Here is a 16,136-nt window from a genome sequence, read left to right as displayed (position 1 = left end):
GGAATGAGGGAGCAGAAAAAATGGGGAGAGGGGGATGGGGGTCACAGGTATAGCACACCTCCTGGGGGTGGAATGTGATTATAAGGACTTTAGCTAACAAATGTAATCAGTGTAATCTAATTCTTTGTACCCTCAATGAATCCCAACCACTAAAAAAATATTCTTGGCTCAGTGCCTGTAGCTCAGCGTCTAGGGCACCAGCCACATATACCAGAGCTGGCAGGTTTGAACCCAGTCCAGGCCTGCTCAACAACAATGTCAACTACAACCCCAAAATAGCCATTGTGTCAGGTGCCTGTAGTCCCAGCTACTTTGGAGGCTGAGGCAAGAGAATCACTTAAGCCCAAGAGTTTGAGGTTGCTGTGAGCTGTGATGTGACATCACTCTACCGAGGGTGACATAATGGGATTCTGTCTCAAAAAAAAAAAATTCACAAAGCAATAAATTTATGATAGGTATACCTTTCTCTCTCTATATATGTGTGTGTATATATATACATATACACATACATCATGTGTCAATAGAAGTTTTCTTTATGCGTTTGTTTGTTTTTCTTGACACGGAGTACAGTGGCGTCATAGCTTACAGAAACCTCAAACTCGGGCTCAAGTGATTCTCTGCTTCAGCCTCCCAAGTAGCTGGGACTACAGGCACCTGACACAAGGCCTGGCTATTTTTAGAGATGAGATCTCGCTCTGGCTCAGGCTGGTCTCTAACTTGAGAGCTCAGGCAATCCACCCACCTCAGCCTCCCAAGTTGCTAGGATGCCAGGATTACAGGCGTGAGCCACTGTGCTTGGCTTCAACAGAAGTTTTTAAAAATTTAATTATAGGAGCCCCATCATACCATAAATTGCATCCTCCAATGAGTACCACAAATTCTAAAATTGCCCATTTTCCAATTTTGAGCCAATTAAATGGACATGGGAGGTAGATAAGTTGACTTCTCAGCAGGGCACCTCAATCCTAGGGTATTCAGGGGAAAGGCACATAGATCCCTGGGGGCTCATCAAAACCACCCAAGATGAAAAGAGGCACTCAGACGGGTGGGACTAGGCCAGTGACCTGAGTCAACAGGTGGGAGGCGTTAAATTCTTTGAACTTTCGATATATTAGATTTTGATAGATTAGGAAAACTGGCTTACTTCCCCTGCAGGGGTAGAAATAGTTTTTCCCTCCTCCTTTCTAAATTCACTATCGGTTATCTGTTAGCAACCTCCTGACTTTTACCCAGCCTCTCTCTCTATCCAATTTTCCTGGGGACTTGGGATTCTTTCAATCTTATATTCTGGCAAAGATGCCTATGCATCTTTGTTAAAAATCAATAAAAACCTTCTGAGGAGGCCAGAGATGGGCTGCATTTGCTCAGTCTTACTGCCTGGCCTGAGATAATGTAAGCCTTCTCCAGGCATTCTCAGACAGTATGTTTTAAACTGGTATAAGTTATTTTTCTTCATGTCCCCAGATGGCTTTCAAACCCAGTCAGGGTCTGTGTGCAACGACCCCCAAGAAATAGAAACTGAAACAAAATAAAAAAAAATAACAAGAAAAAAAGGCAAGAACAGGTCAAGAAAAATAAGAGAAAAGAAATGAGAAAAGGGGAAGATAGAAACAGGGGAAAAAGAAAGGAGAGAGAATCTGCGTTAGGCTGAGGAACTGGGATGATACCATGTTTGATGGAGGGATGCATCCTCAATATCAAACTGTTAACCAGCTGTTTACCATAGCTTACAACAACTGAATCTTAACCATGTAGGGACTGTAAACTCAATGGTTTAAAGAAGAAATTTCTATGCCACAATAGCAACTAGAACGTCAATATAACTCAAGGATTGAATTAAGTCAAGAATTAGAGATGACTTAATAATGCAAACTCATCACGGAAACCCATAGTTACAAATAAATCAATGTTTTAACCTAGATGAATCCAAAAACAAGTACTAAATATTCTGTATTGCATTATTTTCAGTTATATCCTTCAGTTTTAGTTTTAAGGACTAAAATTCCTAGAATCAGGTTATTTCTAGCAAGGCACATGCTTTTTCACTTAATTTGAACAAACCTGCTTTAGCCTTCTTTTTTATTTTTTTTGGTTTAGAGTTTATGTTATCTTGCTTGTTGTCAGACACATCTTGTTCCCTTGCACTTATTTCATCATCTTGATGAGGATCTGCAGTAACTGCTTCAACTGGAGATTCTTTCTTCTGTTCATCTTCAACTGTGTTATCAGAGACAGTCAATGTACTGCAAAATAACCCAAGTAAAAGTCATTACAAATATATTATGATTATTATGATTATTATCCATGATCCAACACATGAACAGTAAATAGAGGCAAGGAAAATTCTAAAATTGATATTATTTTCTGCTGGGAGATGCCTATGTATGTTTTCTCTCTCTCTCTTTTTTTTTTATTTTGCAGTTCTTGGCCAGGGCCAGGTTTGAACCCGCCACCTCCGGTATATGGGGCTGGCACCCTACTCCTTGCAGCCACAGGCACTGCCCTATGTGTATTTTCTTATACACAAAAATGGATAGCTATCAAACTTGGTTATCATAGGTACTATTTTGTACTTGGTGAGGAGTTATATATCTCATGTGCCAACTTAATCTGAACTCAAAACCCTAAGGAAAAATGAAATTGTATTTTTGAACAATGGATCTGTCTTTACATACCATTGATCAAAACATTCTTATCCTGCTGCCAAGCAAATGATTAATGAACAAATTTCTAAATTACTTTATTTAAAGGCAAAAAGTGCTCTATGTTCTGATTTCAAGAGGCTTCATACACAGAACTTTTGATTTCTAGGTAAAAATTCATTTCTCATGTTTTCCAATGGCTGATGTCACTACATTTTCTGAAGACTATTCTTAAAATTAAAATATACATCCCACGAACTAATAAATGGTAAGGGGTAGCAGCCCAGAAACACCCAGAAGCACACTGAGCTTAAAGAGAAACAAGGCTATTGAAGTTTATAATTTATCAAGTATAAAATCTGAATTTAACTTACAAAAAATTGACTTCTAATATCTTTAATCATTTTCAAAAAGCACTGAGAAATAAAAAGATAAGAGAAATATTTCAAATCAGTCATTCTAGAAAGCCATTCTATTTTATCACATCATCAAATACTATTTAAGAACAGCTACCCTTTGCATGCCACTATCATGTGAGGCATGTTTTTATGTAAAATTCATGAACTAGCCCTGTTTTATAGTAAGTATGCTTACCCCTCCTTTACAGATGTGGTAGCTGAGAATAAGAAAGATTTACATATACTGTAGGGCAGGGGTCCTCAAGCTTTTTAAACAGGGGGCCAGTTCACTGTCCCTCAGACTGTTGGAGGGCCGGACTGTGGGCCCTGGGACAAGTTGGCTGCTAAGCAGGACAGGCAGTGGCAGCAAAAACACCTGGCAGGCCAGATAAATGTTGTAGGCGGGCCGCATGTGGCCTGCAGGCTGTAGTTTGAAGATGGCTGCTGTAGGATAAGCAGTCTCTAAGATGGCCCCTCCTCACATCCAACTCCTAATTTCTCCTTCCCTTTAAGTATGGCCAGACCTAGATTATAACCATTTCTAATAGATTATAGTGAAAGTAATGGATCCCACTCTAAGATCAGGTTCCAAAAAGACTATAACTTCTGTTTGCTCCTTTTGGAGCCCTTGCTCTGGAGAAGCAAGTGGCCATGTTGCGAGCAGACCAAAGGGAGGACTCCAAGGGGCAAGGACTGGTCAACAGCCAGTCAGAAGCTGAGATCTGCCAATGTCACATAAGTAATCTTACAAACTGATCTTCCAAGACCTTCTAACAATTATGTCACTTGGCAGATCCTTCCCCAGACCAGGCTTGAAGATGATTTTAGTCCTAACTAACATCTAGACTACAGCCTGTGAATTCCCTGTGAGAATCAGAGGCACCTAGCTAAGTTTTTCCAGGATTGCTAACCCACAGAAACTGTGAGAAAATAAATGTTTGTTGTTCTAAGCTACTAAATTCTACGGTAATTTTCTAATCGGTTATCGCAGCAACAGATAACTAACGCATAGCAACCCGATTTGCCTTCTCTGTACTGCTGGTCATCTAGCTTTTAGTAATAGAAAATTATTTTTAGCTGAGGGCTTAAGGGAAAATTACTCTTGAATGCCAAGGAACAGTCACCTATATTAACAAAATTTTCCCAACTCAAATTGTTTCTTTAAAGGAGAACGACACAAGGAAAAAATTTAACTACATCACTCAAAAGGCATTTTTATCTTACTGTTTCCTCCAAGGAGAGAGCATAAAAGTATGAATACACTCCCAGAGACTTATACCCTTATAGACATGCATATAGAGAAAGACTAGAGGAATACCAAATTGCTAAAAGTGATTATCTTTAAATAGCTCTACAATGAACAAATGTTCTTAACATGATAAGAAAAAAAGCTTTGTAAATCCAAACATGCATTTGTAAGTCCCAAAAGAGGGGGAAGTAATTCGTTTCCTATTATTTTAAAAGCAGATATAAGTGAGTAGAGTTATGGGTGGAGACTAGAGTCTAATGCAGAGTTAGACTGCTGAGGTTCTGGTTCAGTGTCTTACTCATTCTATGATTTTAATTTCCTTGACAGAAAAATAGAATGATAATATTACTTTTCCTCATAGGACTATTAAAAGAAATAAAGGGGTCAATTCCTAAAAAGCATATAGTACATAGTAAGGAGTTATATAAAGGTTAGCTGTTATTATCTTAGTGGCAATGTCTCCAAATAAAAGACTAAAAATTTTCTGTTAAAGTACAGGTAACATTCAAAAACTGAAAACAAAAGCGTTTTTTAAACAGAACATTTATCAATGTAAAGTACCTTGTTTCATCTTTAGACAGAATTGGAACTTTCTTTTTTTTCTTTTTTCTTTTGTCACTGTTTAATGTGTCATCATGTGATAAAGTATCTGAGGGGAAGTAAGTCAACTGTTCTTTCAGCTTCTTTCTAATTTTCTTCTTAATCTCCTTTGCCATTTCTTCAGCTACTTGGAGCTGATATGCTTGCATTAGTTCATCTTCCTCCTCTAAATTATTATTTTCTCTTCCTTCATTTGCCTTCTCAATTTCCTGATGATCCACAGCTGGCCGTGACTTTGTACGTGTTTTCTGATGTGTAGATTGCACTTTTTTCTCAGGGGTTTCTGGTTCCATTTCTTGTGCTGTCACCTGGGACACTGTCTTCATTGCCTTTTTATTTGGCTTTCCGTGCTTGTCTTCCACTATACTAACATCATCATTTGGATTTTCAGTTGCTGAGTGTGTATTCCTCGGTTTATTTTTAGTGACTTGCATGGTCTTCTCTTGGTCAGTGTTACTTGCACTTTCATCATCATTTGTAGTTTCTTCAATATTCTGAAAATTCCTTTTAACAGGGCCAAGCTAAGAAAAGAAGACACAACAGCAAAGTTTCAGCCGAGCATAGTTTTAGTTACATAAAGATAAATATGATAATTAACGTTCAAAAATATGGAATACTGGAAAGATTAGTTTTTTACTTAGATACTGTGATACTATTCTAGAGCATCGGATGAGTATTCTCTTGGCTAAAGCTCCCCAAATTAGATTAGTAATTTCTGAAAGTAACGTCAGATTAAATGAGTTAATTAACATATTAAAAAGTACTTAAGGATTTTTCAAAAGTGAATTAATTGTTTAAATTGCAAATGCTATTTTCCTCTTTGGCAGAATGATGCACATTCTAATTAAGAGATATTTGAGAAATTGCTGTAAAAGCTACTGAATGTAAGACACTCTGAATTCCCCAGTAGAAAACATACATGGGTCATCAATCTTGCTTCATAATTATCCTCTAAAACAAAAATTCTATAGCTCTTAGATTGGCCTGCAATTAGGTCAATTTATCACTAAAATGCTGCTAAAATACTACACAAGTTAAATCACATGACAGACTAAGCACCTCTTTCCCCAATCAGAATTATTTAAAATGAGAGATATTTTTAATAGAAAAGAAAACAATAACAGGCTGGGAATCAAAAAGGAATAATACTAGTAGTAAGATAAATATGTTGAGACATCTTCTAAGGATTGAAATAGAAGGTTCAGAGCCATTAACAAACTACCAGAGAATACCACAGCCCATTAAAAGGCTTCTTTTAAGAGATAAAAATCATTCTGGAATGCCTGTAATCCTAGCATTCTGGGAGGCTGAGGCAGGTGGATCACCTGAACTCAGGAGTTCAAGACCAGCCTGAGTGAGAGCAAGACCCCATCTCTAAAAATAGCTGGGCATTGCAGCAGAGGTCTGTAGTCCCAGCTACTCGGAAGACTGAGGCAAGAGGATTGTTTGAGCCCAAGAGACTGAGGTTGCTATGACCTATAACGCCATGGCACTCTACTGAGGATAGAGTGAGACTCTGTCTCGAAAAAAAAAGTGAGACTCTGTGTCAAAAAAGAGAAAGGTCTGGAGAAGCCCTAAGAATCAGAGCCAAGTAACATGTGCATATAAGAAGAAGGAGGGGGCTCGGCGCCTGTGGCTCAAGCGGCTAAGGCGCCAGCCACATACACCTAAGGTGGTGGGTTCAAATCCCCAGCCCGGGTCCGCCAGACAACAATGATGGCTGCAACCAAAGAAATGGCCGGGTGTTGTGGCGGCGCCTGTAGTCCCAGCTTCTTGGGAGGCTGAGGCAGGAGACTCGCTTGAGCCCGGGAGTTGGAGGTTGCTGTGAGCTGTGATGCTATAGCACTCTACCCAGGGGGATAGCTTGAGGCTCCGTCTCAAAAAAAAAAAAAAAGAAGAAGGAGGGGAATCAGCCTGAGGACGACCAATTGAGAACCTGGAACAAATAGCTATTTCCCAATCTCCACTTGTGTTGACTTTACCCATGACATTGAATGGCTGAGCACAAAGAAAGGACAGTGTGGCTTCAGGTAAGGACAACTCCCACGGACAGCAGAAGCAGACTATGGTAATAATAATAATAATAATAATAATAAACCAACAGGCAGGAGAAGAGAGATTCTTAAATAGAAAGATGACTAGACAGCTAAAAATCAAGATACCAAAGGAAAAAGGACAATGAAGAAAAGCCACCAAATCCAACACATTTTACAGACACCAAAGGAAAAAATGTATAGTATAAAAAAAAAAATTTAAAATAAGCAAAATTATTATTAATAAAGAAATCCAAAAGCATATTGGATAAAAAAAAAAGAAACAACTGTAGATGTTAGAAACAAAATTTTGAGTGATAGAAATAAAGGCTTAACAGATCTGTTGAAAAATAAAGGAGACAAAAAGCAAAGTGCTACAAGATAAAGACAAAATCAAAATGAAGAGCTATTCAAGAAACGCATGATACCAATGAATACTGAGGCTCAATTTTTGAAACTCTGCATGTTTAAAAGTAGTTAGAAAATATCCATGTGAAAAAGTATGGAAAAGTGCTAACAGAATGAGTATTCTCAAATATATCCAATATTTTATTATCTCCAAGATTCTTTTGCTCACCTAAAATATATTTTCAAATCCAATCTATTCTTTAATGGTAAATTATCAATACAATGTCAAAGCCTCCAAAAAAATCTTTCCAATCAAAACTAATAAGTTCTCTCTTCTAAAAACTTAAATTTTTTCCACATTATGTTTTAGAAGCAAACTATGCTTAATCAAAAAGAGTAAAAAAAAATTTTTTTAAAGCAGAAATACCAAGAAAGGAGAAGGAAACAATGAAGAACTCAACCCTGCTTGCCTCACACAAAGAAAACATAGCTAAACTTTTTCAGAAACTTCTTTTTGAAGAATTTCCATTATGTTAAAATAGGATATACACAAACTTTTCTTTCTACTTTTTCAGTGCAAGAAATGTAGCACCTATATAGACAAACAGTGAGGACAACACTGAAGAAAATAATTAGAAAAAGAGATAACTATGGTCTGAAAGAAGATTCTAAAAATAAAATCCTAATCTTATTTTCAGATACAGGTGGATTTAAAGCAAGTAAAGTTAAGAAAGATAAAGAAGGTTGCTTCCTTCTGGTCAAGGGAACAATACAAGGGGACATTTCAATTCCAAATATTTATGCACCCAACCTAAATGCTGCCAGATTTATGAAACACACCTTGATTGGTCTGAGCAATATGACATCATCCCATAAAACCATAATAGCTGGGGACTTTTAACACCCCTCTGACAGAACTGGAAAGACTGTCTAAACAGAAACTAAACAAAGATATAAGAAACTTAAATGTGACTCTAGAACAATGGTCTTAATAGACATAACAGAACACTCCATCCCAAACCTTAAGGAATATACATTCTTCTCATCAGCCCATAGAACATACTCCAAAACAGACATTGTAGGATACTAATCAAACCTCAACAAAATTAAAAGAAGTGAAATTATACCTTGTATCTTCATATACTACAAGGCAATAAGGTGGAACTCAACGCCAACAAAAATTTTCATCCTCACACAAAAACCTAGGAATTAAATAACCTTATTGTGAAGGACAGTTGAGTCAAGGAAGAGATAAAGAAGGAAACTGTTAAATTCCTCAAACATAACAACAATGAAGCTACAAGTTACCAAAACCTGTGGGATACTACCAAAGCAGTCCTAAAAGGGGAATTTATCGCACTAGATGCCTACATCCCCCAAAACAGAAAAAGAGCACATCAAGAACCTAATAAATCACCTTAAAGAAATGGAAAAGGAAGAGCAATCTAATCCCAAATGTAGAAAAGAAATAACCAAAATTAAATCAGAAATAAATGAAACTGAAAACAAAAGAATCATTCAGGAAATTAATGAAATAAAAAGTTGGTTCTTTGAAAAGATAAATAAAATCAATAAACTTTTGGCAAGGTTAACTAAAAACAGAAAGTAAAATCTCTGATAACCTCAGTAACATAAAAGAAGAAATAACAACAGATACCACAGAAATAAAGGGATTATCTCTGACTACTACAAAAAACTCTATGCTCAGAAATTTGACAATGTGGACAAAATGGACCGATACCTGGAATCATACCATCTTCCTAGATTTAACCAAGAAGAAATAGATCTCTTGAACAGGCTGATATCAAGCACTGAGACTGAAGAAACAATAAGAAATCTAACAAAAAAAAAAAGCCCTGGACCAGATGTCTTCACACAAGAATTCTATCAAACCTTCCCAGAAGAGCTTGTACCTATACTGCAGAAATTATTCCAAAACATTGAGAAGGAAGGAAGATTCCCCAACACATTCAATGAAGCAAACATCACCCTGATACTAAACCAGGAAAAGATCCAACTAAAAAGGAGAACTTCAGACAAATTTTACTAATGAATGTTGATGCAAAAATACTTAAAATCTTAGCCAATAGATTACAGCTACACATTAAAACAATTATACCTCACGATCAAACAGGCTTCATCCCAGGGATGCAAGGCTGGTTTAACGTATGCAAATCCATAAATGTAATTCACCATATCAATAAAAGCAAAAAAAAAAACAAAACCATATAATCCTCTCATTAGATACACACAAAAAAAATTGATAAAATTGAGCATCCTTTTCTAACAATAACACTTAAGAATATAGGGATAGGTGGCATTTTTCTAAAACTGATTGAAACCATCTATGACAAACCCACAGTTAATATCATACTGAATGGAGTAAAACTGAACTTAGAACTGGAACCAGACAAGGATGTCCTCTACCACTACTACTTACTATTCAACTTAGTGCTGGAAGTTCTAGCCAATACAGTCAGGCAAGAGAAGGATATAAAGGGCATCCAAACAAGGGCAAAGGAGGCCAAACTCTCATTCTTTGCCAATGATATGTTATTATACTTAGAGAACACCAGAGACTCAACCACAAGACTCCTGGAAGTGATCAAGAAATACAGTAATGTCTCAGGGTATAAAAATCAATGTCCATAAATCAGCAGCCTTTGTATACACCAATAACAGCCATGTTGAGAAGCAAATGAGGACACAATTTCCTTCACAGTAGTTTCAATGAAAATGAAATACCTAGGAATATACCTAACAAAAGAGGTGAAGGATCTATACAAAGAGAATTCTAAAACACTAAGACAAGACAGCAGAAGACATTAACAAATGGAAGAACATAACCATGCTCTTGACTGGGAAGAATCAACATTGAGAAAATGTCTATACTACCCAGAGCAATCTACAGATTCAATGCAATCCCCATTAAAATACAAACATCATACTTTGAAGAACAGAAAAAATAGTTCTTCCTTTTGTATGGAACCAGAAAAAACCCTATATAGCCAAAGCAACTTTTAGTAATAAAAACAAACTCAGAGGCATCACTCTATTAGACTTAAGGCTCTTAGTCCACAGCAATCAAAACACAAACATAGAGGCACAGACATATGAAACCATCTAGAAAATCAAGAGATGAAACCAGTCTCTCATAGCCATCTGATCTTTGATAAACCAAACAAAAGCATACATTGAGGAAAAGAAGCCCTATTCAACAAATGGTCCTGGGAGAACTGGATCACCACATGTAAAAGACTGGAACTGGACCCATACCTTTCACCACTTACAATAAAGAACTCCAGGTGGATAAAAGGTATAAATCTAAGACATGAAATGACAAAAATCCTAGAAGAAAGTGTGGAAAAAACTCTTGAGGATGTTGGCCTGGGAAAAGATATTATGAAGAAGACTTCAGGGGCAATTACAACAACAAGAAAAATAAACCAGAGGGACTTCATTAAACTGAAAAGGTTCTGCACAGCTAAGGACACAACAATTAAAGCAAATAGACAACTTTCAGAACAGGAAAAGATATTTGCATGTTATGAATCTGACAAAGGCTTAATAACTACAATCTATAGCAATGGTTCTCAACCTTCCTAATGCCACAGCCCTTTAATACAGTTCCTGTGGGTCACAACAGGAACCCACTGCTGGATCAGAACTGCTGATCTACTGAGAACTCAAATTAATCAACCAAAAAGAGGAAAGAATTCTGTCTATTCATCAAGCAAGTGACATGATCAGAACCTTCAATGATGAAGACAGAAGAATGGCTAATAAACACATGAGAAAATGCTCATCTTCCCTAATCAACAGAGAAATGCAAATCAAAAACCCCGTGAGACATCACCGAACCCCAATAAGATTAGTAGCACATCACAAAATCCCAAAGTTGCAGATGCTGGTGTGGATGTGAAGAAAGGGGAACACTTTTACACCTTGGTGGGACCACAAACTAATAGATACTCTTTGTAAAGAAGTATCGAGAATCCTCAAAGAATTCAAGTTAGACCTCTCATTTGATCCTACAATCCCACTATGAGGCATCTAAGAAAAATACCATTTTATCATAAAGACATTTGTACTAGATTATCACAGCTCAATTTACAATTGCCAAGATATGAAAACAACCTAAATGTCTGTCAACTCAGAAGTAGATTAACAACAAACTGTTTTATACATATATACACCATGGAATATTATTTAGCCATAAAAACAATGGTGACTTTACATGTTTGTGTTAACCTGGATGGAGATGAAACACAGTATTCTTAGTAATGTATCACAAGAACAAAAAAACAAATATCTAATGTACTCTATACTAATATGAAGCCAGTAGATCAGGGGTCCTTCAGACCGCTGGAAGGCCGGACTGCAGACCCCAGGACAAGTCAGCTGCTAAGCAGGATAGGTAGCAGCGGCAGAAACACCTGGCGGGCCAGATAAATGTCCTAGGCAGGCCGCATGTGGCCCGTGGGGCCGTAGTTTGAGGACACCTGCAGTAGATGATCTAATTCACACCCACATAGGAAAAAAACTCAATTAAATTCAAGTTGAGGGGAGGGGGAAGGTGGCAGAAAAGAGATGGAAGGAGGGGGATTGATATGCTTCCACTTAATGGGCATATATAGGAGTGTATGGCACCCTCTTAGGTGTGGGACACAACTAAGAGATGGACTCTACCTTGCAAATTCAAATGTTGTCACCTGGTTGTACCCTCACATTAACATTAAATATAAAAAATAAATAAAAATAAATACATAAAAATGAAATCCTGAGCAAGTTAACCAGATGAGGCTGTTTTTAATTTCTTTTACTATTGTGCTTCATTGAAGCTAATCAGATGAGGCACAGTTTGAAATTTATTTACTACTCTGTTCCATTGATCTGTTAGCCATTGTACTAATAACATTGATTTTATATGACTACATATTTGTTATTACTTTGTCTTTTTTGTTATTTGCTTTTTCCCTAAATGCTGCAGTAGCTTCCAGAGTATTTTTGGTAATGTCCTTACATTTCACCATTTCACCTTACATTCACCATTATACTGATATTGTCATTTCTGTTTATGTGGTTTTGATTTCCTTCTTCCAATAGCTTTATGAGACAAATTTCAAAGCAGTTCATAAATCTAAACTTTTGTTATTAATTTCTAGTTTTGTTGTACTATAGTAAAAAAAAGTCTACTTTGTAAAATTTAGTAGTTTCACATATTAAATTATCACTGGTTTTGAAATGTCTCAAATACATTTTACTCATTTTCTTATTATATTATGTCTTTGTCAATTTTTTGCTTCTTTACATCATTCAGGTTTTGTTTTTTTTTTGCTTTAGTTTGTCTGCTTTTTAAATTAAGTTTATTAAGATATAACTTACATACAATAAAACTCACCAATTTTAAGTGTATACTTAAAAGAGTTTTCGCAAATATATGCAGTCATGTGACCACCATCCATAATCATGATGAAACATTTCGATCACCCTATATCCTTTTCCAAAGTCAACCCTTTCCCTTTTGTGTCCTGGCCCCACTAAACCACCAATATGCTTTCTATCACTATAGCTTTGCCTTTTTTAGAATTTCATATAAATGAAATCATAGCAGATACAGCCTTTTGTGTTTTGTTTCCTGCACTCAACATAAAGCTTTTGGGATTCATCCATGTTGTTGCATTTATAGTAATTTATTCCTGTTTTTCTGAACAGCATTCCATCATACGGATTATGTGCCACATTCTGTTTCTTCATACAACAATTATTTGACATTTGAATTATTTCTAGTTTTGTGCTGTATTTTCATTTCTCTTGGGTAAATACTCACAAGTGGATTTGCTATGCTATATAAGAAAATGTTTAATTTCTTAACTCCCAAAGTATCTGTACTATTTTGCATTTCTATCAGCAATGTGTGAGTCTTCCAGTTACTTGACATCCTTAGCAGTACTTAATACCTGTATTGTCAATTCTTGTTTTCAGCTCTTTTACTTTTATTTTTTTATTGTTGGGGATTCAATGAGGGTACAAAGAACCATGATTGTACTTGTTAAGTAAAGCCCTCCTCTTCTAATTGTGTCCTGCCCATAAGAGGTGTGCCACACACCCTGACTCCCCCACCTCCCTCCTTCCCTTAGCTATATGGGGTTTTTTCCGGTTCCCTAACTATTGTTTTAAATTGTATTTCTCTAATTACTACAATGCTGAGAATCTTTACATGTGCTTATTTGCCATCCATATCTCTTCTTTGGTTAAGAGTTCAAATCGTTTTGCCCATTTTTTATTAACATTATTTGCTCTCATATCTCTTGAGTTGCAAGAGTTCTTAATATGTTCTAAATATGACACTTTATCAATTAGTGCTTTAAAAATAATTTTTACCCAACCTATAGTTTATTTTTTCATTTTCTTAGTAATATTTTAAATTTCACAAAGCCAAATTTATCCCTTTCTTTTATGGTATACAGTTTTGTATTTTGAGAAATCTTTACCTAAACCTAAGCTTACAAAGGTTTTATCTTATGTTTCCTCTGTTTTTTTTATACTTTTAACTCTTATATATGTCTTTGGTCCACTTCTAGTTAATTTCCAAACATGATATTATACCAAGTTTATTATACATTATATTGTATATGAATATCTGATTGTTCCAGGATGATTTATTGAAAAGATTATCCTTTCCTTACTCAATTACCTTGGTAACTCTGTCAAGAATCAATTGACCATATACATTTGAGTTTATTTTTGGACTCTGGTCTACACTACTGATTCATTACATGCCTAGCTTTATGACCATACCAGATTATCTTGATTACTATAGCTTTGTAATGAGTTTTGAATCAGATAGTGCAATTGCTTCAACTTTGTTCTTCTTTTTAAAATTGTTTTGTCTTTTATAGTTTCATTGTCTATATTTCTATACCAATTTTATTATTTTCCACTTAAAAAACCTGTAGGCATTTTGATTAGGATTGAATTGAATCAATAGATGAATTATCAGAGTATGAATATTTGATAATATTAATTCTTCCAATCCATGAACATGAATATCTCTTTCTTTAGAGGTCTTTATTTTCAGCACTTTGGGGGTTTCAGTGTACAGGTCTTGTAAATTTTTGATAAATTTATCCTTGAATGGTATACATTTTTGTTGCTATTATAATTAATTTTTAAATTTTTATTTCAAATTATTCATTACTAATACCAAAATACAGTTGGTTTTTATATGTTGACAGTATATTCTGCTAAACTTACTAATACAATCTCTGACTTACAATGGTACAACTTATACTTTTTGTTTTGTTTTTGTTTTTGGCTGGGGCTGGGTTTGAACCTGCCACCTCCAGCATACGGGGCTGGCGCCTACTCCTTTGAGCCACAGGCACTGCCTGACTTGCACTTTTTGAGTTTACAATGGTATGAAACACACATTCAGTAGAAATTGTACTTCAAGTACACATATAACCATTGCTTTTCACTTTTAGTACAGTACTCTGAACTAAACTACATAAAATATTCAACACTTTATTATATAAAACAGGTTTTCTGTGCAGTAATTTTGCCTACCTAATGGAAGGCTAATGGAAGTTTTTAAGCACATTTAAGGTAGGCTTAAGTGTCTGACAGGCTAGGTGTACCAAATGTGTTTTTTGACGTATGATACTTTCAACTTGCAATGGGTTTATTAGAACATAGCCCCCATCATAAATTGAGAAGCATCTATAACTGTACTAGCACTTTTTGTAGATTTCTTAGGATATAAACTTAGATAATTATGTAATCTGCAAATAAAGGTTGTTTTACTTCTTCCTTTACAATCTTTATGCCTTTAAAAATACTGTACTATTGCATTAGTCAGGGTCTCCAATTCAATTTTGAATACACACAGTGACATATGCTTAAGCTTAAGGCAAAAATATATGGTTTGTCCCATTAAGTCTGATGTTAGCTGTAGATTCTTTGGATCCCCTTGATCAATTTGAGGAAGTTCTATTTCTTAGTTTAGGATTCATCAAGAATAGGTGATGAATGTTTCAGCATTTATTGAGTTTACTGTCTTTTCTTTTCATTCGATCTTTTGTCATGATAAATTACATCAAATGTATTTCCTGACAATGTATTCCTGAGATAAACCATACCTGTTCAAGGTATATTATCCTCTTCATAATATTGATTTCCTTGTATTTTGTTGAAGATGTTTGCATCTATATTCAAGAGAGATTTTGGTCTATAGTTTTCTTATAATCTCTTTGTCTGGTTTTGTATCAGTGTAATAACTATTCACAGAAAGTAGTGGAGAAGTACTCCCTCTTATTATATAGCCTGAAAGAGTTACATAGAATTGGTATTATTTCTTCATCAACTGTTTGGCAAAATTCACCAATGAAGTCACCTAGACTAGTTTTGAGGGAACTTAAACTACAGATTTTTTTCTTTTAAAAGATATATAATATTCAAGTTATCTATTTCTTTTTTAATGTGCTTTTGGTAGTTCATGCTCTTCATATAACTTAATGCATTTCATCTAAGCTGCTAAATTTATTGTTATAAAGTTATTCATAATAATCTCTTAATTCTTTTTAAGGTCTGTAGCATCTGTAGTGAATCCTCCCTTAAATTACTAAGGTTGGTAATCTGTGTCTTCTTTCCTTTATTTCTGACCAGTGTGGCTACAGGTTATGCAGAAAAGTTAACTCAGTGGGTACGGGTTGCTAAACTACTATAAATCCCAAGAAAGGCCTACTTTTAAGACCAGCCCTTAGAATGCTGTGCTTGACAAGAGTGTTTCTATATGCCTGAACCACAGAGTTTATGTTAACAAGGTTAACAAAGTTGATTTATGAACATCTAGTTTTGCTCTGAA

General features: G+C 35.6%; 1 protein-coding gene across 1 annotated transcript in view; it reads right to left on the bottom strand.

Moving 5' to 3' along the window:
• AHI1 (Abelson helper integration site 1) overlaps positions 1 to 16,136 on the bottom strand; it is a 126,728-nt gene that overhangs the window by 99,709 nt on the left and 10,883 nt on the right. Inside the window, exons 4-5 of the mRNA XM_023513539.1 lie at positions 4,851 to 5,410; positions 2,062 to 2,243 (exon numbers count right to left, since the gene is read on the bottom strand). Of these exons, the coding sequence (XP_023369307.1) occupies positions 2,062 to 2,243; positions 4,851 to 5,410 (742 nt within the window). The remainder of the gene's footprint in view (positions 1 to 2,061; positions 2,244 to 4,850; positions 5,411 to 16,136) is intronic.

Source organism: Otolemur garnettii, unplaced genomic scaffold, assembly GCF_000181295.1.
Source record: "Otolemur garnettii isolate 467f Iridium unplaced genomic scaffold, OtoGar3 scaffold00042, whole genome shotgun sequence".
NCBI classification, from domain to species: domain Eukaryota; kingdom Metazoa; phylum Chordata; class Mammalia; order Primates; family Galagidae; genus Otolemur; species Otolemur garnettii.
Note: the sequence above shows the minus strand (reverse complement) of the source record. Positions and strands in the feature narration are given on the sequence as shown.